The sequence below is a fragment of the Polyodon spathula genome, chromosome 42 (genome assembly GCF_017654505.1).
Source record: "Polyodon spathula isolate WHYD16114869_AA chromosome 42, ASM1765450v1, whole genome shotgun sequence".
In the NCBI taxonomy this organism is placed as follows: domain Eukaryota; kingdom Metazoa; phylum Chordata; class Actinopteri; order Acipenseriformes; family Polyodontidae; genus Polyodon; species Polyodon spathula.
Genome location: NC_054575.1, coordinates 989,549 through 1,014,698, shown reverse-complemented (window position 1 = coordinate 1,014,698; position 25,150 = coordinate 989,549). Strand labels below are relative to the sequence as shown.

The following is a 25,150-nucleotide window of genomic DNA, read 5'->3' as shown; positions in this document are numbered from 1 at the left end:
GAATCCTCATTGTATTCTCACAGGAAATTTGCAATCGGAGTCGTGCACCGAAGTCATGTCAAAACCCTGTAGATTATTTGTATAATGAGAAGACAGCCGCACCTGTCTGATGTTTACAGTGTCAAATAAAAAATGTGCTGACATAGCACGAAAGCATTTAACCTGAAAACAAGGACATATGATATGTTGTAAGCTGATTAAGCTGATTGTAGCCTTCATTTCTGAACAAAGTGAAACTGTGTGCAATGGAGGCGTCTAACTATCGGTATCTCCTTTACTTTGATATGCCTGGGCTTGATGTTAACCAGCAAGACAAGGTTGGAAACTATTTTAAAGTTAAAAGAAAGTCTGACGGCGGCGAATGCAGTCTGAAGAAAATCAGTGACAGTGTTTACCACATTGCATTCAAAGACGAAGAAGGTAGGCTGCGATTTAGATTTTGTGTTTTATTCGGTCTATTTTCAAAGCGCGGTTCCTGTAACTGTTTTCATTATAACCTTAAGTTTAAGCTCCTTTAAGATACGAGGGACATATGTGACCCGCAAAAACAAATTATTCTTTTTTTATTTTTTTATTTTTGCACTAATGTGCTCGAAACAATGTTTTAAAATTGACTGACAGTTTGGATCTGATCATCCAAATTGTCAGTTTCCTCGTCACACCCGACTTACTCACAAATGTATTTTAGAAAAGAAACAAGCGCTCAATTTCTCATCTTGTTAATTTTTTAGTAGTAAGCCAATATATACTAACGATTTATAAGCTAATGTAAATGTGTAGGCACAATAAAACGAAATCTGATTAGCAAAATGTTTTTAATAGAGTAATTTTATATGCAGGCATTACAAATCGAGCCCTAATTTAATGACATTACCTAGTTGAGTCGAATTATGAAATCGGTGTTTGCTGTACATTTCTGCTTGTCTTATTTCTAACATTTCTATTAGTTTAATACAGTGTATTTTGTAGTTAAGTGTCCTACAGTATGTTAGAATACTCAGTGAAAAAGTTTTAGTGAAAGAAGGAAATAAATGAACAAAGGCAGCGCTTCAGCATGTTTACTTCTTCATAACTGAAAGCCTCTATTCATTTCAAAACTGGAAGTATTTTTTTCATACTGCCCAAGGCCAACCGCAGACAATGCATTCTGAGAAGTTGGCACCAGCCTGACATCTGTTTTTAGATAAAGCATTAGATTATATTTTCAAGCCTTTTCAAACAACTCGTTTAAAAAGTTAAAGTTTATTTAAATAGCCATTCTCGCACTCTTAGTATTGCAGAGAAATAGGTTAACGCAGGAAGGCACCTCACACAGGAGGGCGGGCGCCGAGCGATCCAGGAGTGCAAAGCAACGTTGCACCCAGACACTGTCTAGAGGGGGTCCTTGGGACCGGAGAGCAAATCAACCCCCCCACCCCCGGCTATCCGGTCCTGTTGATAGATCCCAAGACGCGGGACCCCCTGCGGCCTCCCCTCGAGAACAACCTGAGCAGGATTTTGCAGTTCTCCTCGACCCCCCTGCGATCCGCGTCGAGGAGGACCCTCTACGCGATGGTGCTCCACATCCTCGCCCTTGTCTCCCGCCGAGACACAGCTTGGGGGAACCCCTTCGACCACTGGAGGGTGTTGGTCCCCAGTGGGAGGCCCTGCACTCCCCGCTGGGATGGAGGGTGTTGCACAGAGCGCTCGCGTCAGGAGAGATCCTGCGTCACTTTACCGACTCGGAGGCCGCATGCCCTTTCTGCGGTCAGTCCGAGTCGGTGGTCCACATTTATTTTCTGTGCGCCAGGCTGCAGCCGTTCTTTGTGCTCTTAAAGAACCTTCTGCTGCAGTTCTGGCTGCATTTCTCCCCCACCCTTCTTATCTTTGGGCACCCTGTTCATAGCTGCAGCAAGGCGAGAGACCTCCTGGTGAATCTGCTCCTGGCTCTTGCTAGACTGGCCATCTACAAGACCAGGAAGTGTAAGTTCACTGGGGAGGGTCTCTTTGACTGCGGAGCCATGTTCAGAGCCCCGGTCCGGTCCCGGATTAAGTTGGAGCACGCCCACGCCGAGTCTGCTGGCGACATGTCGGTCTTTGTCGACCAGTGAGCTCTGTGTGGCGTGCTCTGTACCACCCCCCCCCTTTTGTTTTGAATATTTAATTTTCCGATTTTTTGACTGTTTCTTTCAATGAAATTAGTTAAAAGCCCATCCATTTAGCATCCTCAAATTGAGGATACTAATTTGAATTTTAAATAGGACTACTCCAACTACTGCAGACCCAGAGCATGCTTTCTGTTTGGCCAAGACGCCGTTCCAACCGAGGGGCAAGAATTCCTTCTGGTGTCCCTGCTGCACAACCCCCATCTAGGTGTGCAGGTGTTGGAATACTCCGCGGTGCGGAGGCTGTTGATCTCAGCCAAAGTGAACAGAGTCTGGGATCTCCTGGATCGAGAACGCTCGGAGTGGTTGACTCCAGAGTCGCTGGTTGCCAGGGCAGATTGGGGGATTGTCACTTGTCAGAATGGCCTGCAGAGTGATCCATGAGTGCAAAGCAGCATTGCACCCTCTTAAGCACAAATCTGTTTATTGTCACGTTTTGTGCAGCTGGTCAAATGCCTCTTGGCTGGAGTTTTACTAAGTAACCACAGGATCCAATGCAACTAACAACTATTAATCACCTCTGCTGATATACCTGCATTTTGTGCAGCCTGTCGAATGCTGCATGGGCGGTCTTAACGAAATACAGTTCAGTTACAAAACACCAACGTCACCAAATTTTAGCATAGTCAATGTGCAATGCTTAAGCAATTATAGCTCATCAGTTAATAATTCTGATAGGAAGACTGGCTTTAAAAACACACACACACACAATATACTGATTATATATATATATATATATATATATATATATATATATATATATATATAATATATATATATATATATATATATATATATATATATATATATATATATTGATAATGATCTATAGATATATATATATATATCTATATACTTGCAGACTTTTTTTTTTTTTTAACATTGCCTAAACAGTGATCTTACATGAGTTTTATTTTGCGTGGTGCCTATTTGCCAGTCTGAGACGTGAAATGCATTGTGAGCAGATGTGCATGGTGGATACATATTGTGGAACTATTTTGTTAGCTGTGGCCACTTTAATGTAATGGCAGTAGATACCAAAGTAGATGGTTTTCTTTTACTGTTTTTTTCTTTACAGCTCAGAAAAGGGTCCTAGAAAGAAGAGAGCACTCGATTGAAATGCCCAGTGGATGCATTGTAATCACGGTCAGAGACTCAGAATATGCCTCGTCTGGACTCAAATCAGCCCATACCTCACCTGCTAGTCAGCAGGTAGGCACACATGTGGAGGACTGGGCTGGATCATGTTTAATGATTATCTTTGTTGCTTGGTCATTATATGATTGGTAGAGCTGTATTTGTTCATTGTTAACACGGATTTCACGATTACAGGGAATTTTACCCATTGCTGTGTAATATGTAGTTCCTGGTGAAAATTCCCATTTTTGAAAGAATAGTGTAAATATACATGGCTTTTGTGTCATTTACAAATAAATACAGCACGCGTTTGCCTTATTGATATTATACAACCTGCATTTTCCTGAGGAGCACTCTAGACATAAACAGTTGGTTTCACAGACCCTGATTGCCACCAATCTTGGACTTCATGAGGTTACACTGGGTAAAGCAGTCCATGTGTAGTGCTAAATCAGGGTCTGTGAAACCGGCCTGTTAAGAATTGGCAAACCCAAGATGCAATTTTTCACATACTTTGGAAGGAATTCATGGAATTCAGCCCTAAGCAGTCGGGCAAGATCTCAGACAAATGAGAACAATGATAATCACTCAATATTGGAGCGACGATGCTTCAGTCATTATTTATCATGATTACTGTTACCACTGACAAGGTTGAATTTGTTAAGCGAGAGGGTTTGAGTAAATACCACCAGCACTCAGCAGAAGTCACCATAAAATTTATAATCTCAAACCTCAGAAAATGATTAGAACTAAGACTTCTTTCTTGCTTTATTTAGAGGATCTTCTTAAGCTTTGCTTCCAACTAAAACTTCAAAACAAACAAACAAAATACATTCTAGCAATCTGAACCCTCGACTAACAAAACTGTCTTTCTGGCATTTAATTTGTATCTCTGAACCACTTTCATATATACTCTCCCCCCCGTCTTTCCCAATCATCAATAGAGGAAGTGCAAAAAAACAACTTTTTTGTGGTTAATGCGATTCGAATTTGCTTGTTTATTGCATCTGCTTGCTATTCTGTCATACTGATTTGGGAGTTGTAAAAGATATTTCTCCCATAGCTTTGGTTCGAACAATAGTTATATGGACTGTGTTATACCTCCTTATTACTGTTCTGCAGCCTGTTCTGGGCACTGCTCTGAATTAGATATAAACCTTTCCTTAAACAACAAAAATAGTCTGGAAGTCTGCCAAACCTAAGCTTGGGTGGTGCAATGATTTAACAAAGACTGCGGAAAGTCAAAGCTGAACACAAGATACACCTCCCTGTTCCAGTAAACATGACATTTAGTATAAGTCAGTTCTCATATTTTAGTGATTTCTATAACAGGGTATATACTATTTAAAGTTGAAGTGTCTGTGCTCAATTTTTAAACTCAACTATCCGGTCCCTGGTAACATAAATATATCTGCAACAAAGGGTATTCACACAGGATTGATTAAAAAGTGGTCAGTTAAAATCATCATCATTTCATGCCGTGCAACTTCACCAGATTTACAAGACACAAGCAATGTGCAAAATACAGCCATATAGACATTCAATTTAATATAATTAGAATATATATATATATATATATATATTATATATATATATATAAATATATATATATTATATATATTAATATATATATATTATATATATATACTCCAAATTAACGTGGTGTTTCTTTCTAGGTGAATGTTGATAAGAGAAATCAATTTGGTAGGTATTTGTTTTAATTCATGATTTTTATAGGGTCAGTGTACCATTTAGCTTTGTTAAACTAAACTAGAAAGAAAAGCCCCCAAATTCATTCAGTATGTTATTACTCACCCAAACTCTGGTGCTTGCAGATCAAAAAGATTCAAACCCTTAGCTCATATAGCATTAGTCTCTTCAGTAAAACAAAAACCTAACTTAATATAAATACGAAAGTGAATCTGCTTGTAATGACCATTTGTTATTTCATCTATAGACCTTGACCAAGAGTCCAGAAGACGACAGTCTCCTCTTGGATTAGGAAAGGCTGAGACTGAAAGTCTGACTAGGCCTCTTATAGTGCTCAAACTGGACTCCTACTTAATCCGCTACCTACAGGACTGTGCAGAGGCTGGCAATGAGTTGCACCATCAACTTTCTCTACTGAGATGCTTGGTTCATCTATGTCAGGAGAAGGATGAGGCAACAGTGACTCTAGAAGGGGGTAATGAGTCTTCATGTTTGAAGGAAAACATTAAAAAGGCTTTTGAGGACATACAGGAGAGGTACAAATGCCATTATGAAGCTAACCTGACCAAACAACAAACTTTGATGAAAAGTCCTGAACTTGTCAACAAATCCCTCCGCATTTACCCTGAATTGAGTCAGGGTTTCACTGTTATAGTGGGCTTAAATGAAGACATCCGGAAGATTCTGCAGATACTAGATGCCTTGGTTTTCCAGAAAATAAGGACGGAAAGCTCAATTAAGACAGAATGTATGATACGGGGTCCAAAATATAAACTTGTAAGGAATTCTTTTGAAAATGAATTGCGAGTACAGTTCCCCAGCCTAGTTATATCTGGAGACTGTCAGTTTTCTCTGTTCTTAGAAGGTGCCCCTGAAGAAGTCCATTATGGGAGACTGAAACTACTTGAATTGTTGAATCAAGTTCAGGAACGTTTTGTCAAACTCACCAGTCTCCAGATTTCATTCCTGAAAAGAAGTGGCACTCAGCAATTCATGACAAAGTTCTTCAGCACACTGCAAAGCCCTGTTACTTTAGAAGCAGATCTTGATGTAAAACTGTTTGGGCTTTCTAAGAAGGGGCTTGAAGAAGCTGAGAAGGTCCTCCTGGTGGAACTCCAAGAAGATGTTATTAGAGTCCCTGAGGATTGTCTGCTTTCTACCCACCTTCCACAACTGAAGGAATTCCTGCAGAGCACAGAATCTCATTTAAACTATTCAGGAGCGAGAAATGTTGAGATCTTGTATTCACAAAAATCCAACACAGTTAGTCAAAAGATTCATGTTGTAGGGTACAACAATGAAGTGAAAAGGGCAAGAGAAATGATCAAAAGCTACATAGAAAAAATAAACACCACAATCACCCAAGAAGTCCTTCTACAGAGCTCCCAGCTGGCAGACTATTTCTTCGACCTGCTTGAGCTTATAGATTTTCAGAATTGTGCGGTTGAGATGATCACTGTGCATTCTCCGTCACCTGCTGTCCAGCTAACTGGACCCTACCAGCGTGTGATGGACATCAAGAATTATCTTCAGCAAGCACTCGACACTTTGGTTTTAGAAAGGCTGATCATCTCAAAACCAGGAGCTTACGAGTATTTCCAAGGGCCTGGAAAGGAGTACTTGACTCTATTGGGCAAGAAATATTGTTGTCTGCTCAAGATGACTGATACTGGTAACGTTGCGGTAATGTATCCAGCAGAAGGAGCATCAGAGGGCGTCTTGTGCAGTTTCCAGCTAGGGAGCAATCTTTCTCTCCTTATCCAACAAGGGGATATAACCAAGTTGAAGGTGGATTCCATTGTAAATGCTGCCAATGAGGATCTGATGCATGGAGGTGGGTTGGCATTGGCTATAAGCACTGCAGGAGGTGCAGCAATCCAACAAGAGAGCAAAGAGTTGGTGAAGATGACGGGTAAGGTGTTGCCTGGAAATGCAGTGGTCACTTCAGCTGGTAAACTGTTTTGCAAAAAGGTCATCCATGCAGTTGGACCTAAATGGGAAAATGGAAAAAGTCCTGACAGAGTTAAACAGCTTCTGGAGAGTGCAATCAAGCAGTCCTTGGAATTAGCTAATAAAATGGGCTTCGAGTCAGTGGCTGTGCCATGCTTGAGCTCAGGGATCTTTGGAGTTCCCCAGGTAATCTGCGCTGAATGCATTGTGTCGGCAGTGAGAAGTTTTGCTAGGGTACCAAGCTCCCTTCGTGTTGTTACTCTCATTGACATCAGAAAGGAGACAGTGAAAGAATTTCAGACTGCTTGTCAGAAGCTCTTTGGGAATGACAAATGTACTGAAGAGTTTGAGAGGATACAAGAAAAGGAACTAGGAGCCACAGCATTCCCTGTATCCGAAGAAGCCACTGCTGGAGTCGACACTCTCAAAGTGGAGATAGTCCAGGGCAAAATCGAGGAACAAAAGGTGACGTAGTGATTTACTTTTTATTTCGTTTCTCTCTCTCTCTCTCTCTAGCTAGCCATGGTCAAAAGTTTTCCCACACCCTATAGAATTAACTAATTTTGGTTCATATAGCCGAATGAAAGCTATTGGATAATGTTACATTAACATATTCAATTGCACACTGCTTTGTAGTTTTCCATGACAAATTTAAAAATGTGACATGAAATACTGTACTGCTATTATGGCTTCCGGTAGACATTTCTTTGATTACAGATCATATACTATACATATGTATACAGTAGTGTTCAAAAGTTTGGAAAAAACGCTAAATATTTTAATGAGCAAGGCATCTCCCCCAGAAATGTTCTCCTTTTTCTAGGAAAGCAGCACAATTGAGGTTGGGGAATTTGTTGCCAGATAATTTATCACTAAAGATCTTTGTCTCCCTGAATAGAAAATTGTCTTTTTAAAAATATGCGAGAAATTATCCCACCTGCTTTAGTATTTAGTAAGTAAAGGGTCTGAGTGAGGAAAAATGAGCAATGCAATCTCTACTGCTAGTTTTGCTGGAAAGGATTTGTTGTTTCCAAATTTTTGAACATCTATTGTGGACCATTAGCCCTAACATTAAGGTAAGTAATCTGTAAAACATCTGTTTCAGTTTTACAATTCTTCTGCCATGGTTATACTGTTCCTTTGCCACATTTTACCATGGGTTGCCATGTGTTTTAATATATTTTGCCATAACTCTCTGAGCTTTAAAGTGGTTACCTTTTGATTTTACCTTGCTTTCACTATGCTTCATTGTACTTTGCTATACTTAAAATACTAAAATTCAGTGACGCAACGTTTTCAAAAAGTGTTTTTCAATGTCTTAGTTTCTTTCATGACTTCTAAAGTCGCCATTGAGAGTTTAGTATATCTGGATGATTTGGAATTACTATTTTAAACTTTTGTAGATATGCTGCTCTAATATATCCCCTTCATTCATGATTTTTTCTTTACATTTTTTGAAATTTTAGAAACAGTTTATGTGAACACTATGGAGTTTGAGAAGTTGTCCTGCCCAAACTTAGAACACAAATAGATACAAAGACAGGAAACTTAATTTCTTGTTATTTATGCATGCAGTGACTGGAGGGGATATTGTTTTTTCTATTGTTTTATTTTTATGGATGTCTATTCACTTTACTGACCTCTTCCTTATATAGACTGATGTGCTGGTTGCTCCACTGAAAGACCTTGACTTGGCCTCCACAAGGGTTGCTAAGGCTTTACTGGAGAGAGCTGGCTCCAAGCTAGGACAGAGCTTTGTCCAGTCTGCTAGCGGTGTACAGTTCCACCCTGGTAATGTGATGGCGGTCAGTGGAGATTCAGGTCTCGACTGTAAGCAGGTGCTGTTCCTTCTGTGCAGCCAGTGGGATGGACCACAGGGGAACGCTATAAAGGTACAGTGTGTAGAGAAATTCAGAATAAAATAAGGGTTTTGCAAAAAATTGTAGCTGTGCAAGGTTTTTATTTCCATAGCATGTATTTCCAGAGCAATGCTGACTCTAGTTATATAGCACCAGTCAAGTCATTGAAGTCATTGTATTTTGTATCTTGCTCTTAATTGTACTGTAATTCTTGATATGTATTTTTTCTACACAGCTGTAAGTTGCCCTGGGTAAGGGAGTTTGCTAATAAATAAACAATAATGCACATTCTATCTTTTGCTCTCAAATGCACGCTGCCCGAGAATTTAGCATTTTCAGTTAGGCATAATATAACTTTTTCTTAAAATTCTCAACGGTGTTATTCATTCTGCAAGTGACTGCGTGTGCTAAAGATAGACTGTCCCCTGCCAGTGTTGTTCATGTTCGTTTTCGGTAGTAGGCAGCTGAGTGACGTGGAGCAGATTCTTAGAGGGGTATGGGTTTGTAACTGGAGAATATATCCAGAGGCAAAAAAAAAATTAATCTCTGAAATTACCACTGTATTTTCCTTTTTTGTTTTTGTCCTGCGGTTGCTTAGAATTCATTTTTTCTGCTCATACTACTATTTTGTATATGATGTGGAATATGTGATTGTAAACTTGTTACACTAGTACAGTACTGTTTCAATGAAACTTGTTATGATTTGGAATGTGCGATTCTTGAGAACCATTATTGTCACTGCTTGTTTCCGCCTCTCTGCACAAACTAAGCGCTGTATGGCAGTCAGACTGCTTTAATAGCTCTCTCACACATGTATAGGAACAAAAAATATGCGTTGACTTATTATGCCCAGAAGGAAATTAATGAAGTTGCCGGTTACTACCTATGTTGGACTCTAGCAAGACTTGTGTGGGAAAATGGGTGTCTATAATGATTACAGTTATGTTTGGAACGTGCCATTCTTCATTTTTACAGTATGATTTACTATTATAATCTAAAGCAATGTACATGGATGCACAAAACAATTAGTTTTTAAAAAAAAAAGCCTTGTTATCGACATTGTCACAGCGTGCAGCATGTATATTTTTTTGAGAAATGAACCAATTGAAATGAAAGGAAAACAAACATTATTATGTTTTTTTTAATTGACTTCAGGCTCTTCATAGAGGCTTGCAGGCCTGCCTGGAGCACTGCAATTCCATGGCCCTGGAGTCCATTTCCTTCCCTGTGATTGGTTCAGGGGTGGTTCTTGGTTTCCCCCATGAGGTAGCTGCCGAAGCTCTACTGAGTGAAGTGAGCCGTTTCGAGCAGGACCACATTTCCAGCTGGATCAAGACAGTGAGGATAGTCATTCACCCACGCGACACACAGTCCACAGCGGTAGGTCGAGCACTGAGAGCCTGCTGATCTTGAGGTGCAGGTTAAGCTGCACTATACAAGCGTGTAGTTAGGTTCCATATCCCACTGGGACTAGGTTGAAAGTGGCTTTAAATCAGTCCTTTTTGTTTCCAGTATACAGACAGAATGAGATCAAGCCCTTTTTTTGTAGATTGCAGCTAGCAATCAGTAGTTAAATACCAGAATTTGGTCTCTCCAATTCAATAAAGTGACCAAATTAGTGTCCAATGCACAGGGCCCTAGATAACAACAGTATGAACCAGTACACACTAATGATATTCTATTGCTATAACAACCATTGTGCTACCAAGGAGCACTGTTTGTACTGTGTAATATTTATTCCAATGAATTGGTGTAATGTTGTGGTCTGCTAATGGTTTTGCTAGCTAGAGCTTCTTTAAAACACTGGCTATATCAGTATGTTACTATTTGCCTCTTAGTACAAAACCCACTGTGTTGCAATTTTAATCCCTCCATCTGTATGGATTGCCCTTGAAGATCATGTCAAATGCATTTTGAAATGGTCATTTCTGGTAATGCATCGAGATCATAATGTGGTTCTGCTGATTGATTGATTTCAAGTTTCCACTGTCTCTATGACTTTATAAATACAAGTATGTCTGCATATAACAGGCATTTCGAGATGCACAAAAAGGAATAGATCTGAAGGAGTTAAGAATGGAAACCGAATCGGAGCAAAGTGAGTTGTTTTTACCTCTGTGCTCGTTTGTAAACATGATAATATTATTCCATAATTCTGTTTCCCTAAATGTCATGTTAAGCCACCAAATTAAAGGCACGTGTTTTTTTTATGTCTTTATTTCTGGGTATATCTTGGATCAAGTCAATCAATATTCTGTATTTTCATTATTGTAGTTCGTTTCCATCACTTCCTGGAAAATTAAGACTTTTAACTAAACTTTTCAACCCTTTTGGTGAACTAACGTATATACTTTCTGATAAAACCCTTTTAAAAGATTAACACAGTGTTTTGTGGTTTGTTTTCCATGGTTATACTAAATATTTTTCCATGGTTATACTACTATTTTCATAAGTGTCAAAATGTTAACTAGCAATAAACAGCTGCCCCCTGATACTGCAAAAGGCAGACCAAATCCTAATATAGAGGTGCTCCCTTTATTTTGCCAGTCTTCTACCACTCTGTCTCATCCCATCCTGATGATATTACTATAATGATGGACGGAGTGAAGTTGCAAGTGGTCCATGGAGATATTGTCACAGAAACTGTGGATGTCATTGTCAACTCCACAGATTTCACGACAGATTATAAAGGTATGTACTGACATAGTATCTACTTGGGTTGTAGAGACACTAACATTCAACATAGCAAGACAAGAACATAAGAAAACTTGGTAATATTTACATGCTTCTCTAATTACTACATAGTAGTTAATTAATAAATGCATGTGTACTTACACATAATTTCAATGTTATAATGCATAGTTACAATGTACTTAACACTGGAAGGACAAGAGACTCATACCTAGAAGCCCTGCAGCAGTCTTTCTGACGGCTGTATTCAAAACACTGTAAATAGTATAACGAAAGGAGAAATAGTCGAATATAATTTTTTAAAAACATTTTTAATGAGTACGCCACAAACATTTGAACAACCGAAGCATATTGTGTATTGAAATTGTGTACTGATACAATTGTATACTTACATATCCTGCAAAAAGACTTACTGCTCTTTTGCGTTGTGATTAAGACACTTGCTTGCGGTGCGCAGAGTAGCTGTTTCGCACTCATGTGGCGTTCATCTTTTGGCACCCATGACATTTCAGTGTTTTGCTCTTCTTACAGGTGTAGCACTGGCTATACTCTCTGCAGCTGGACCTGGCGTTCAAAGATCCCTTCAGACAGGTTTGTGTTTTATTTATTTATTTTTAATTAGCGTTATTTTACCCTTGTTTTTTTCTCCGATTTAGAAAGTCCAATTATGTTCACTCACTACAAAAATTCCCCAGAATATAGTCCCCAAGTGTGCAAGGTGAGTCACACAGTCAGGGCAGTGCATGTTCGCGTCCTGGCTGTGTGACGTGAGCAATCTTAGTTGGGGATTCCCAAGTGAGCGTTGCGTTGCCTTTAGCACTTCCGCGGGTTAGGAAGGCAAAAACCAGCAAGGACTGTTTCTCCTCATCACACTACAGCGGACCCTACAGTCTCCAGTGAGCTCAGGTGGACACCTGCTGGGCTGGCCTTTTTCTTTTAGAGGTCGGTAGCTTGCTGATGTCCACTCTCGACTTCCTGGCTTACAAGAGGAAGCTGGCTTGGTCGAAGGATGCTCACTAAACCTTCAGTTATTCTGAGCTGTATAGGGAATTGCTGCGGTGAGGGGAACAAAATAATTGGACATTCTAAATTAGGGAGAAAATCGAGGGTAAAATAAGTGGATGCTCTAAATGAAAAAAAAAAAAAGTAATTCCCTACAACAACTCCAAAGAAACTGGAGGTCACTGAATGTTCTCTGATCTACTCACCTAAACAATTGCTTGTTTACTGAGGAGCTTTATGGACAATGGCCAGCCAGCAGGTGCTTGCTATAGCCCACTGGGCCAGTAGGGTGTGCCATAGCGCAATAAGGTGGTAGTCCCTGTATATTATGTCTCCTGTGAAATACCCAGTGAAGATCGGTTACTTGGCTCTCCAAGGATGCAAACCTGCACTCCCCTGACGGCATGCATCGGGAAACACTTTACATTAACTGTCTTTTATCACTGTAGTAAATTGTAGTTACATAGTAAATACGCGCGTGTGTGTTTATATAATTATCTAGTGTGATGCAAAACTTTTGTCCATAACTGTATATTTAATGCTTTAGATCCTACACAATTCTTATTACTATTTATTTGAACCTTTACCTCTTTTTCTTCTAGCTACTGTACCTCCTGAAGAGATTGTGGTCACACAGCCAGGAAATCTCAAATGCAAACTGATCATGCATGTGTGTGGTGAAAAAGACGCAGGCTTCATTAAAAAGCAAACCAAAAGGGTCATTCTCCTGTGTGAACAACAATCTTATAAATCAGTGGCCTTCCCAGCAATATGTACAGGTAAGTAGTGTCCATTTTCATCTGTTCAGCGAGTGAGACATTCTGTCACCAAGTGTGTCTCCAGCTGAGGGTGTGATAGTTAAAGAAATGTCCATAAAAAAGTAAAATAAAATCCAGGACCTCGTAAAAAAAAAGAAAAAAAAAGAAAAACAGAAACGGAACAGAGAAACTCTATTTCATACAGTAGAATTTGGGTTTTATATTGGATGTCATTTATGCAATGATGTTCTTGCTGTGATATCCTGTTGATATATCCTCTGCTGTGACATCCTATAGGATATACGTTTATATATAATATATATATATATATATATATATATATATATATATATACGTTTACTTGGTTGAATACATTTCACAAAGAGCTACTGTACTTTTTAATTAAAAAAAATACTTTGACCCCAGTTCCATTGGGCTGCAGTAAGCAACTTGGCAGGCCAATCAGCTGTTATCAATGTTGGATTCATCCAGCAATTCATGACACCAGCGCCTGTCTTCCAGGGGTAGGTGGTTTGGATCCCTGGCTGGTTGCTAAAGCTATGGTTGACGGGGTCGCTTCCGCTGTACGGGACAGAAAGTTGCACTTCGTCTCCACAGTCCGGATCGTCCTGTGGAAGAGAGATGTCTTCACCGTTTTCAAATGCACTGTGGAGGGTTGTTTTGGAAGGGCTGCACCACTACGTACACCCATAGGTAATGGAGCACACTTTGCTGGTGTGACTGTGACAGTTCAGCTGCATGAGCATTTAGCAGTTACTGTGGCAAGACTTTGTTTTCTATTTGTTTAATTCTTTCCATGTGCGTTCATTGAAAGCTGTGTGTCAAGTGTATAGATTCACAGTTAATGTAATTTTGTGACATATAGTTAATGTATAGATGCTTTGTATATGTATAAATGCACAATGAAAACATAGTTTTACATGAATAACTCACTGGGCACATACATAATGTTATTTACATTTTAAGTAGTGGGTAGATTGATTTGTTGATTGTTTGAGTAGTATTGTTCCTTGTTGAGTAACAAAATACTGAGCTCAAGTCATGTGAGTTCATAAAAACACCAGGTGCTCAGTGTTTGGTTAATTGAGTTGAGTTAAAATTACCAAAACGAACAGCGAAAGATACGACCAGTAAAACCCACAAAACAAAACATTATCCAATCACTGGGTAGTGTTGTTGGCTTTGCAGCCAATCATAGCAAGAATAAGAAAATGGAAGTGAGCATCCAAAACACAAATCCAACCTCGACTAAGTTTTTTTTTCTCTTTTGTGTAACAAGTACGAAATTATTTGGCTTTTAATGAGACTTTCTCTTTACTACTTTAAACCGTGTTCTACGTTTTTTAAGCATGTAACGTGCTAAACAGGTGAGTGAAAAGGTTACCGTATCAAGCTTTTTTTTTTTTTTTGTTTGTGAACTCAAATAAACCAGTGTTGTCTTTTTGCCAGTCAAGTCGTAGAGTGGCTAAATAAAATTGAATGAGCAGATTTATTTCGTCTGTTACATCTTAGCAGCCACAACTATTCCAGGTAAAATAGATTTAGTTATATTGTTTATTGTCGTGAGTTTTTAAGGATGTTTTAATTCTGCACCCGGTAATTTAAGATGTTACCATAATGAAAAACAGCATGCAGCTGAGTTTTTGACTAAAGCAGGGTCAGTTGTTGCAGGGAAAACTAAGTTTATTTCTTAAACTGACCATTTTAAGATGAAAGCAGAACACATAGAAATAATTGAGACTTTATTTTGGAAGTGTACTGCTGAGAAAAAATGTAAAAATATAGGGAATTAAAATGCAATGCACTGCAGCTTACTTGATTTTTAAATTCAAGCAGAGCATGGATGAAATCGACCTTTACACCACTGAGAAATGTCTCATTTAGAGTCACCAACATTCTAATTGAAATAACGTTTGGTCACAGCGAAGCTACACCTTGTAAAGCTAGAGTTCCAACACAAATTAAAAAATGGTAGAAAATGCAGCATATAAAGTGTATTACACAGGCTTTTATAGCATACATTTACCAGTAAAAATAATATGCACAGAACAAAATATTAGGTAGTTGAACAGAACTAACTTGTACTCATTATGGTCGAGCCCCGCCCCTCTCCTGTTTCAGCACGTTTTATTTTTCAGTGCCACTATTTAGAATGCTTGACCAGGCTAGAGTGGTTGGCTAAAATTGACCACTAATAATTAGTCATTATGCGTGATGGGTGTCATAACGGATGAAATGCCGACCTGATCTGCTTTGAAACGGCAGAGAAAACATACCCCTCAATATCGAATTTGCCAGTCGCTCTTAAATTTATTTTGTTAAGGTATTTCCTCATATGCCATTGCTTTTTATCACAGAGTTCACCAAGCACTTGATGCAGAAAGTGAAAACCTTGCAACTTCTAAAACAGACTCCGGACACGGATAAGAGGGAGTTATTTCGCAGATCACAAGACATTTTTCTTCCAGCAATTTTTGATGTGATCGGCCTTAAGAGAAGCGACACAGAGAAGGCCAAACAGAAGCTGGAATCCATTTTCAATCTGCAATTCCATGAAGAGTCCCTACTGGCAGAGAACATCTCCAATCTGAAAAAAGAGGAGGTCCAGGCTGTTTTAAACAAGGCAAAGCTTTTAAGAGTGCAGGCGACCATCGAACACGATGGTAGCAACAAGCTATTGATTAGGGGAGTCAAATCAGAGGTAATGGAAGTCAGCCGAATGGTCCAGCATTATCTGAGGTCTGCACTAGAAAGGCAACTAAAGGAGGGGAAACAGATTTTGGCTGAAGCTTTTGTGCAGTGGTACTATGAAGAAGATGACCGTTGGAAGGCATTTGATCCTGAAGCCAATTTGCACTTGGAAACTAACAGAACAAGCAAGGAGACTGTGTTGAGGGATAGAACTGGGAAGATTCTCTGGATTGACCTTCAACAGATGATGGCAACTGACCAAGACTGCAAACAAAGTGTGAGAGTGAAGAGGATGGAGAAAATGACAGGTGAGCTTAATTCAGAATATTAAAACCTTGGATCGTGGTGTATTTTTGTTTCTGTCATCCAGTCTTTAATTAACACCATTTGTGGCTATGTGTTCTTTTTCTCTTTCTATTGAAATTAATTGCAGATAATCACCCTGTATATGATGTGATTGAAAATTTGCGATGCAAGTTTATATATGTACTAGATAAAGACATTAGCATTGATGAGAGTTTGAAGGGCGTCTGCTTTGAAATATATAGCACCAAAAAATAATTTCTAAAAAGTGATGTGACTACTCAAATACTTTTAGCCACTGTGTTATACTATGTTGTGATTTATATTGTTGTAATGCTACAATTATAAACATATTCTTATTTTGTTATTGATGTTCTACTGAAATAATATTTCTGTTTTTCATAATAACAATAAAATAATCTGTATTTTTATAAATGAAGCAAAACTGGCCAAATTGCTTATTTGAGGGCTTAGAGTAATAATCTGCAAACAATAAAGCCAATTTTCTACATGAAAATTGCCAGAATAAATAGGCAGCTGGTTTATTATAATCATCAATTAAATTATATGATCACAAATTTGCCTATTTTGTCAATTTTCGATGATTTTCAATTACAGTGGATTGATTTCATATGTACCACAAATCAAAACTATATCTATATCTATATCTATATATATCTATATATATATCTATATCTGTGTGTTATCAGTTAAAACCTTATAGCAATATGAATTACATTGCTGTACCACAAGAAAACAGATTTAAAAGAGTTACTGTTGGTTAACTAATCTGCAATCTCACATTACATATACAGACTACATCTTACCTGTTTATTGGGACAACATGAACGATCAACTTTTCAAGAAGTTCCAGCTACAGCCTCACACCAAAGAATACCTGGACGTTGTAAAATACTTCAACAAAACAGCTACCAACACAGTACACAAAGTAAGCACAGTAAACTACACTTTGAAACAGCTTGGTTGACATCAACTCCTTGTTTCTATCAACCTGATTGTTTGTGTGAATCATTGCGAATCATTCCCCATATAATAACCTATTAATAATACTTAGGCTGCGATTTGATGTGTTATGGTATTGCAAGGAAAGGTAGTTCCTTGTGCCAAGTTATCAGGATACTGTTTTTTTTTTATTTTTCAGGATATTGGCGTTGCAAAAGTAAATCAGCCAAAAGCACCATTTCACTTTGATTTTTTAGTTCCGAACATTCTTAGGTGAATTGTAGAAAAAAAGTCATTACCTGACAAATAGTAAAGAGAAATAAGTCGCTAAAGTAAGGTAAACATGTCCTTCTCCTCCTTCTTCCAAAGTATTTTTTTGCAGGTTTTTGCAGACCCTCAGGCACATCCATCCATGCATATGTATGTTACAGGACATCCAAGTTTAATAACAAATAACTTGGTTTGTCAACATGGAAATATACTAGGGAACGCATTTATTGTGACGTCTGTCATTTACTGTTTGATGAGAATAACTCATGGATGTGACTGGTTGATGAGCTATATATATATATATATATATATATATATATATATATATATATAAATTGATAAATAGACTGCATAACATGACATTTTAACAGAAAGGAATAGTAAATAATTACATCATAAACTATGTAGTAAATGCCATCTCAAACACAATGATAGATTTAAGTAAAAATAAGTGAGTGTGGTTACCAAGGCATCAAAAGCCTATAAGTACCTCCACTGTGTTTTCAAGCAACTTTCCCTTCACAAGCAACATTGGGAAGTCGTCTCTTTTGAGCGACAACCTTTGTAGATTACATTAACTGGATCTCAGGTCTAGTCTTTAAAGTAATTTTTGCTAATAAATAGTTTCATTAATTTTTGCTGCCATGCACACTCATTCACCATATAGGTTTAAACTGTGCACTTTTCAAATATGTATTTTAATTTTCAAACATGATATCTGATACAGCACTAGGTTAAAGAAATCTGTTTGCAAGCCATGATTTTTTTACTGGCTTCTTTCCTGTCAATAACCTATTTACACAAGTGTCTCTAATTACTGTGTGTTTACACAGTAGTTACTTGGCAAATACATGTGTACTGAAAAAAAATACTTATTGTCAAAACATTTGCTGTTGAATTTAAGTTTAATTTTGTATCTCTAAATTCTGAACTATTGTTTATCCACTGTGGTCCTTTAGTTAAGTATACTGAACGTTTTTCATTTGAAAATGCCCGTGCTACTGTCAGCCAGAGAACCCTTGGGTACAGGTGTTCAGATATTGGTGTCATATTTTGTATGTGTTTGTGGTCTCACGTAAAGCAAAGAATGCTCTAACAGACACATTTAATTTTCTATTAATAAACCTGGTCTTGGAGCCAAGATCAAATCTCACTCCTTTGTGTCTGTCCCTACAGGTAGAAAGGATTCAGAACCAGTATTTGAGGCAAAGTTACGATTTGAAAAAGAAACAACTTGAGGCAAAGAATGGACAGAACCAAGTGAGGGAGAGGATTCTCTACCACGGCACTAAACTGGCTTCATGTGAATCAATTGAGAAGACCGGATTCAACAGGAGTTACGCAGGGAAGAATGGTAAGGATTATGAGGGTTTCCGTGGAGATATTTACATCTGCAGAAAAAAAGCATGAGGCCCACTGAAATGTGTTCATTTTTAGATCTAAGAAACTGGAAAAATGACTTTGACAACATTTTCAAAATAAATAGCGTCCTTTTAATTGCTGAAGTTATAGTTTCAGGGGGAATGGGGACAGAAAACAAACACACTGCTATACTGCTAGCTAAATGCTATTTTTCTTTTAATTTTGTGTATAATATTTTATGACTTTTCCTAAGTTGGGGTCATGAACTTATACACAGAAAACAGAACCTTTGAGATGTTTATTTATAATTAAATTAATATAATTATAAAATAATATATTATAAACATATTTGAAGACCTTTACCTGACGTGGGCTGCACCTGCCTATAGATAGTTTATCAACAAAAAGAAAAAAAAAAAACTATATATATATATATATATATATATATATATATATATATATATATATATATATATATATATATATATATAAATATATATATATATATATGTATATATATATATATATGTGTGTGTGTGTGTGTGTGTGTGTGTATATATATATATATATATATATATATATATATATATATATATATATATATATATATATATATATATATATATATATACACAAGGCAGAGCCTCATTTTCTCTGTCAGTATTGCAACAGCATTTCACTGATTCTCCAGAATGAGGAGCTCCCAGGTTAGCAGTAAAATACGTTTTATCACAGCTCCTGGACTAAAAGAGCATTATTTACTTTTGCAAATAAAAACATTTAATCAGTCTAAGGCTGTTTAAATTAGTTTGAAATTGCATCTGTTCAAAATGACCCAAAATATAAAAGATGTACCTATAATGGGGGATAATGTGTACATTTTTTGGATTATATAACCCTAACACTAGCTCTAACCCTAACCCCGCAATCCCTATCTCTAAACCTAACTTTTCTTTTTCTGATAGAATTGTATACTTACATATATAAATATAAAAAGATGTACATTGTAACTGTGCGTGATAACATGATAATTGTGTAAGTACACATGTATTTCCTGTGTAATTAGAGACACTTAATGTAAAGTGTTACCAAAATGTTTTTACCAAGTTTATTTCATTATTTTTGTTTATTTTTTCTTAAGCCACAGCCTATGGACATGGGGTCTACTTTGCTGTCAACGCCAGCTATTCTGCCCAGCCTACATATTCATTACCTGACTCGAAGGGTCTGAGGTATATGTATGTGGCCCGGGTTCTGACTGGTAGATACACAGTTGGAAACTCCACAATGAAAGTACCACCTAAGCGCTCTACTGACGCACATGACCGCTATGACAGCTTGGTGAACAATGCTCAAAATCCCACAATTTTCGTCATCTTTCATGATGACCAAGCTTACCCAGATTATTTAATAACGTTTCAGTAACTCTTTGTTTATGTTCCAGTTAAAGCTGACAATGTGGAATCTTTCAACATGAACTACTGGCAATAATGCAAACTGATTTATTTTGAATTATTATTTGCCGTCCATTCTGGGCAATACATGCAAATTTGAAGAACAAAAAGTTTGTCAATGAAATACAAATGTTTGATTTGAGTGGCGGTTTGGTGGATTTTCATCAATATGCAATGCAACTCTTCATGCAGAACATGACAGTGTGCTTTATATTAAAAACTCTAATGTACAAAGAAATATTTTTAAAAAGCCTATGGCCAATCAATCCAGCTCAAGAAAAAGCCAATGCAAACAATTATGTTGTTTCGTTTTTTTTAAAAACAATATGATTTAAAAGACTTGGACCAGATTTCCAAAGGCAGGGAGCATAACAAATAAAGGCCCTTGCCCCTCCTGATTTTAGATGATTGCTACAAACTCCACAAAGTTCAACATTCGCTGATCTCAAGATGTGACTAGGCGTAGAAGGTGCCAATGTTTTCCTGTAACTATAAGGCCCAAAACCACGAAGGCCCTTACTCATTATTATACAACCAAATAACAGCTTAAACAACATTATGTTTAAAATGTGTTTGGATAAAGACTAAGGGCACTCTTTACATAAGAACATAAGAAAGTTTACAAAAGAGAGGAGGCCATTCGGCCCATCTTGCTCGTTTGGTTGTTAGTAGCTTATTGATCCCAGAATCTCATCAAGCAGCTTCTTGAAGGATCCCAGGGTGTCAGCTTCAACAACATTACTGGGGAGTTGATTCCAGACCCTCACGATTCTCTGTGTAAAAAAGTGCCTCCTATTTTCTGTTCTAAATGCCCCTTTGTCTAAAACCCTAAGAACCCCTGGTCCTTGTTTCTTTTTTCAGGTCGAAAAAGTCCCCTGGGTCGACATTGTCAATACCTTTTAGAATTTTGAATGTTTGAATTAGGTCGCCGCGTAGTCTTCTTTGTTCAAGACTGAACAGATTCAATTCTTTTAGCCTGTCTGCATATGACATGCCTTTAAACCTGGAATAATTCTGTTCGCTCTTCTTTGCACTCTTTCTATAGCGAGGTGACCAGAACTGAACACAATATTCAAGATGAGGTCTTACTAGTGCATTGTACAGTTTTAACATTACTTCCCTTGATTTGAATTCAACACTTTTCACAATGTATCCGAGCATCTTGTTGGCCTTTTTTATAGCTTCCCCACATTGTCTAGATGAAGACATTTCTGAGTCAACAAAAACTCCTAGGTCTTTTTCATAGATTCCTTCTCCAATTTCAGTATCTCCCATATGATATTTATAATGCACATTTTTATTTCCTGCGTGCAGTACCTTACACTTTTCTCTATTAAATGTCATTTGCCATGTGTCTGCCCAGTTCTGAATCTTGTCTAGATCACTTTGAATGACCTTTGCTGCTGTAACAGTGTTTGCCACTCCTCCTATTTTTGTGTCGTCTGCGAATTTAACAAGTTTGCTTAAACTATACCAGAATCTAAATCATTAATGTAGATTAGGAATAGCAGAGGACCTAATACTGATCCATGTGGTACACCACTGGTTACCACACTCCATTCTGAGGTTTCTCCTCTAATCAGTACTTTCTGTTTTCTACATGTTAACCACTCCCTAATCCATGTACATGTGTTTCCTTGAATCACTACTGCGTTCAGTTTGCAAATCTTTAATGACCGTTTTAGGGAATATATTTAGTTTAGACTGTTTTTGATAAATTCAATCAATTATGTAGTTCACAAATCTTTTTTTAACAGTTTTAAAGAAGATGATATGTTTATTTTCAAACACAAAATTATGTAAATAAAAACTTCCAACAGTGCATGTTTGTCTCCTTGTTTATTTCTTTCCATACAAATATGACAAAAAATAACTTTTGTATGTTTTAAGAGAAGTTGTTAGATCAGCTGCTTTTGAGATCAATTGAATCAAGCTCTGTGGCGTGTCCAGCCCCATCAGGAGGAATTTGGGGCCTCTGTACATCATGTTGGCTGCTGAGGATTTGAACTTGATTCAACTTGTCAAGACCCAAGGGCCAACTAAAAAAATGACCCTTATCAATATTGATTTTACACCCATACAATGCTCCATAATGCCAACTTGTAATTATAAGGCCAATTCACTTTATCTAAAATAGGAATGGAAATCATCACATTTTAGAAGAACTAAATATTTTATAGAATTTAATATTCCTCAAACTGCTTATGTAAATGATAAATAAACAGATTATAATAGTTGTTTTTTGTTAGTTGGTTTGCTTTTGTCCCTCCATTACCTTTTCTGTGATATTTGCAATCATTTAGAATAATTTGTGTTATCAATGTCAGTAGCTGAACCCTAACTTCCAACTCCAGGAGGTAAACCAGGAGGCTGGCATCAGGGGTAATGACACAAGCTATGAGGGAAGAAGTGAAAGAGAGGACTTAACTAAGGTCTATACAATCATAAATGGTATGCACTATGCACTACTTAAAATGTAACACAGAGAGAAGAACAAGAGGGCATAAATAAATAGCAGCTGGGTAAAGCAGGGTTTAAAATGTGGGGAGCATTTGAATAAAAAGAAATAGATTATGTGCTTTTGAATTAGTTCCCCCCACTAGGGGAGAATAGTGTGCTAACAAGGGACAAGCCTTGATGGGCTGAATGGCCTCCTCTTGTTCATATATTTTTGTATGTTCATGTATTTTTGTATGGTTTCTGTGCGCTTTCTGTACCGCATGGATCAGCAGCATTCGTTTGATCACTAGCGAACAGAACCAGGATGGCCGAATGGTTAAGTTGTTGGACTTAAGCTCCAATGGACGTATGTCTGTGTGAGTTTGAGCCCCACTTCTGGTAGATGCAATTCTTATTGATAAAAACTGACTAATATTTCTACAGAGATATTTTGAAAATGTCCACCTAATAAACTATAGTATGTACATTTGACACGCCATTGCTTCTGTAGTTTTGATGGGTTAATATGAAATCAAACCACTGTAACTTAGTTAGGCTTACTAACATTCGTATCATGTGAAACGAATCTGTTCTAGTGCAGTTAAAATAAATATCTGATACAGTTTAAACAGAGGCAGACGTGTTCATTCTAGACCACGCCTTCCATTGAAGGGCAGATCCCTTTTCTTTGGAAATGGTGTAATGTTAAAACACAGAAAGTAATCCCTGTGTAGTCGTGGCCGAGTGGTTAAGGCGATGGACTTGAAATCCATGGGGGTCTCCCTGTGTAAGTTCGAATCCTGCCGAGTACGTTAACTGTTTTTGGGCCATGCTGACTGAAATTTTTACCGCACAGTTATTTAACCTATACAAAATATTGATTGTATAGCCATCAAACAGAGATTCAGTGTATTGCATTTCAGTTTAATTTTTAAATTTTAAACTGCAGAACTCATTAAAATGACTCCTAAATTAATGCTGGTCAGTTTTCAATTACATAGTTGGGTAATAAATTCATATAAACCCTTCCACGCATGCGATATTGAAAACAGGTATATCAGTACTAGTTTTGACAACATTTGAAGTACAGCAAGTAGTAATCGAGACATTAAAAGCTCAACACACCTTTAATATGAAGACATGCAAAACATTCACATAGTCGGTAGTTTTCTTGCCATTGGCTCTGGGAGCAGCGCTTCCCTCAGTATGCCGTCCATATAAGTGTTCAGTATACCTGGCATGTTTGCAGGGTGGTTCACCTGCACCTCCACTGCGTATGCCCTGTTAAGGTTTGTCTCGGTAATCCTGCACTGCGAGTTTGGGCACACAGAGTCTCTAGGTATTCTCCCCACAGACGGAGCCTTGACCAAGGCCGCAATGTTGAAATCTACTGGGGAAAAATTTACCAGCCCCAGCTTCTCCAAGCCTTCCAAGGAAGCAAGCATATTTTCTGCGTGTATATCAATATCTGTAATTTACAGAAATTAAATATATGTGAAGTGATACAGATAATAAAACAACATGAAACACGTTGTTTAGAAACTAAAAATGAATGAAACAGGCTTTATGCTGTGCTTCATATTGTTAACTTCCCCGACTGCTTTGAGAGCCTTCTTTCTAAAGGAGCTGAAGAGATCACTGTGGGTCTGTAACTCTGGGCTGTTATTTTTCTTTGCTGTTATCTTTCAAAGCCCCTGCTGGTACCTAGTTAACCTGGCATGCTGACAAATATTCTATACTGGAATTGGGGTTCAAACATTTAGTTTTTCACTTGTGAAGTTTATGTTTGCACTTACATACTTTGGTTTATATTTAATTTTGATTATAAATAATTTTTTGAACATTTGTGTACTTATTTCAGATGATACACGCCCCTCCAGCACCTTCAGTAAACTACACAACCCTCTCCTCATTCATTTCTGTCTATATGGGTCTGCTGAAGTACTTAAAAATATAACTGAAAGTAATTTTAGTAAGTGCAAGTCAGATGTTTCGGTCTGCAGTGTAGTTTGCTAACCGCTGTTCAAAACCAGTACAAACAACACAGTTTTGAAAAAGTCAACAGTAAAGTTGAGTTTTATGTTGTATTATTTTTCAGGTCAGTTCCAAAATGCGTTGTTTTTCATTTCTAACGGCAATAATTGTTTTCAATTGAGTAGTCCTAATGGTAGTCCAGGCAATGGATTGAAAAGTCCCAGGAGCACGGTCATTTTAAGCTATGTATAAAATAAATGTCCCTTTCTCTGTTGGTCCGTCATTAACCAATGATACAGTACATCTTTCTCATGGCTTCGTGCTGGGAGGGGAACAGTAAAAAGATTGGCAATGATAATACATTCTGATAATGACTCATTTTCTCGCAGGATGAGATTAGACACAATTGAATTAAATTGGGA

At 37.7% G+C, this 25,150-nt stretch overlaps 1 protein-coding gene and 1 non-coding gene across 2 annotated transcripts; both read left to right on the top strand.

The window, feature by feature from the left end:
• LOC121305240 (protein mono-ADP-ribosyltransferase PARP14-like) lies at positions 1 to 20,986 on the top strand. The gene is made up of 15 exons (XM_041236788.1): positions 1 to 420; positions 3,223 to 3,356; positions 4,958 to 4,985; positions 5,239 to 7,406; positions 8,597 to 8,833; positions 9,956 to 10,180; positions 10,832 to 10,898; positions 11,348 to 11,491; positions 12,023 to 12,082; positions 13,096 to 13,272; positions 13,774 to 13,965; positions 15,630 to 16,271; positions 17,082 to 17,215; positions 18,676 to 18,853; positions 20,003 to 20,986. Exons 1-15 carry the CDS (start codon positions 246 to 248, stop codon positions 20,284 to 20,286), a joined length of 4,845 nt encoding a protein of 1,614 aa, XP_041092722.1. The 5' UTR covers positions 1 to 245; the 3' UTR covers positions 20,287 to 20,986.
• Positions 20,987 to 23,484: 2,498 nt separating this feature from the next.
• On the top strand, positions 23,485 to 23,566 carry trnas-uga. The gene has a single exon. It is a non-coding gene; the product is annotated as a tRNA-Ser (tRNA).
• The last annotated feature ends 1,584 nt before the right edge of the window (positions 23,567 to 25,150 follow it).

Bases quoted from the DNA above. Each gene is read 5' to 3' on its own strand.
- LOC121305240 (XM_041236788.1), top strand. From the start codon at position 246: ATGGAGGCGTCTAACTATCGGTATCTCCTTTACTTTGATATGCCTGGG. The intron at 10,181-10,831 runs GTAGGTCGAGCA...TGCATATAACAG, and splicing joins GCGACACACAGTCCACAGCG to GCATTTCGAGATGCACAAAA. The intron at 13,966-15,629 runs GTAATGGAGCAC...TTTTTATCACAG, and splicing joins ACCACTACGTACACCCATAG to AGTTCACCAAGCACTTGATG.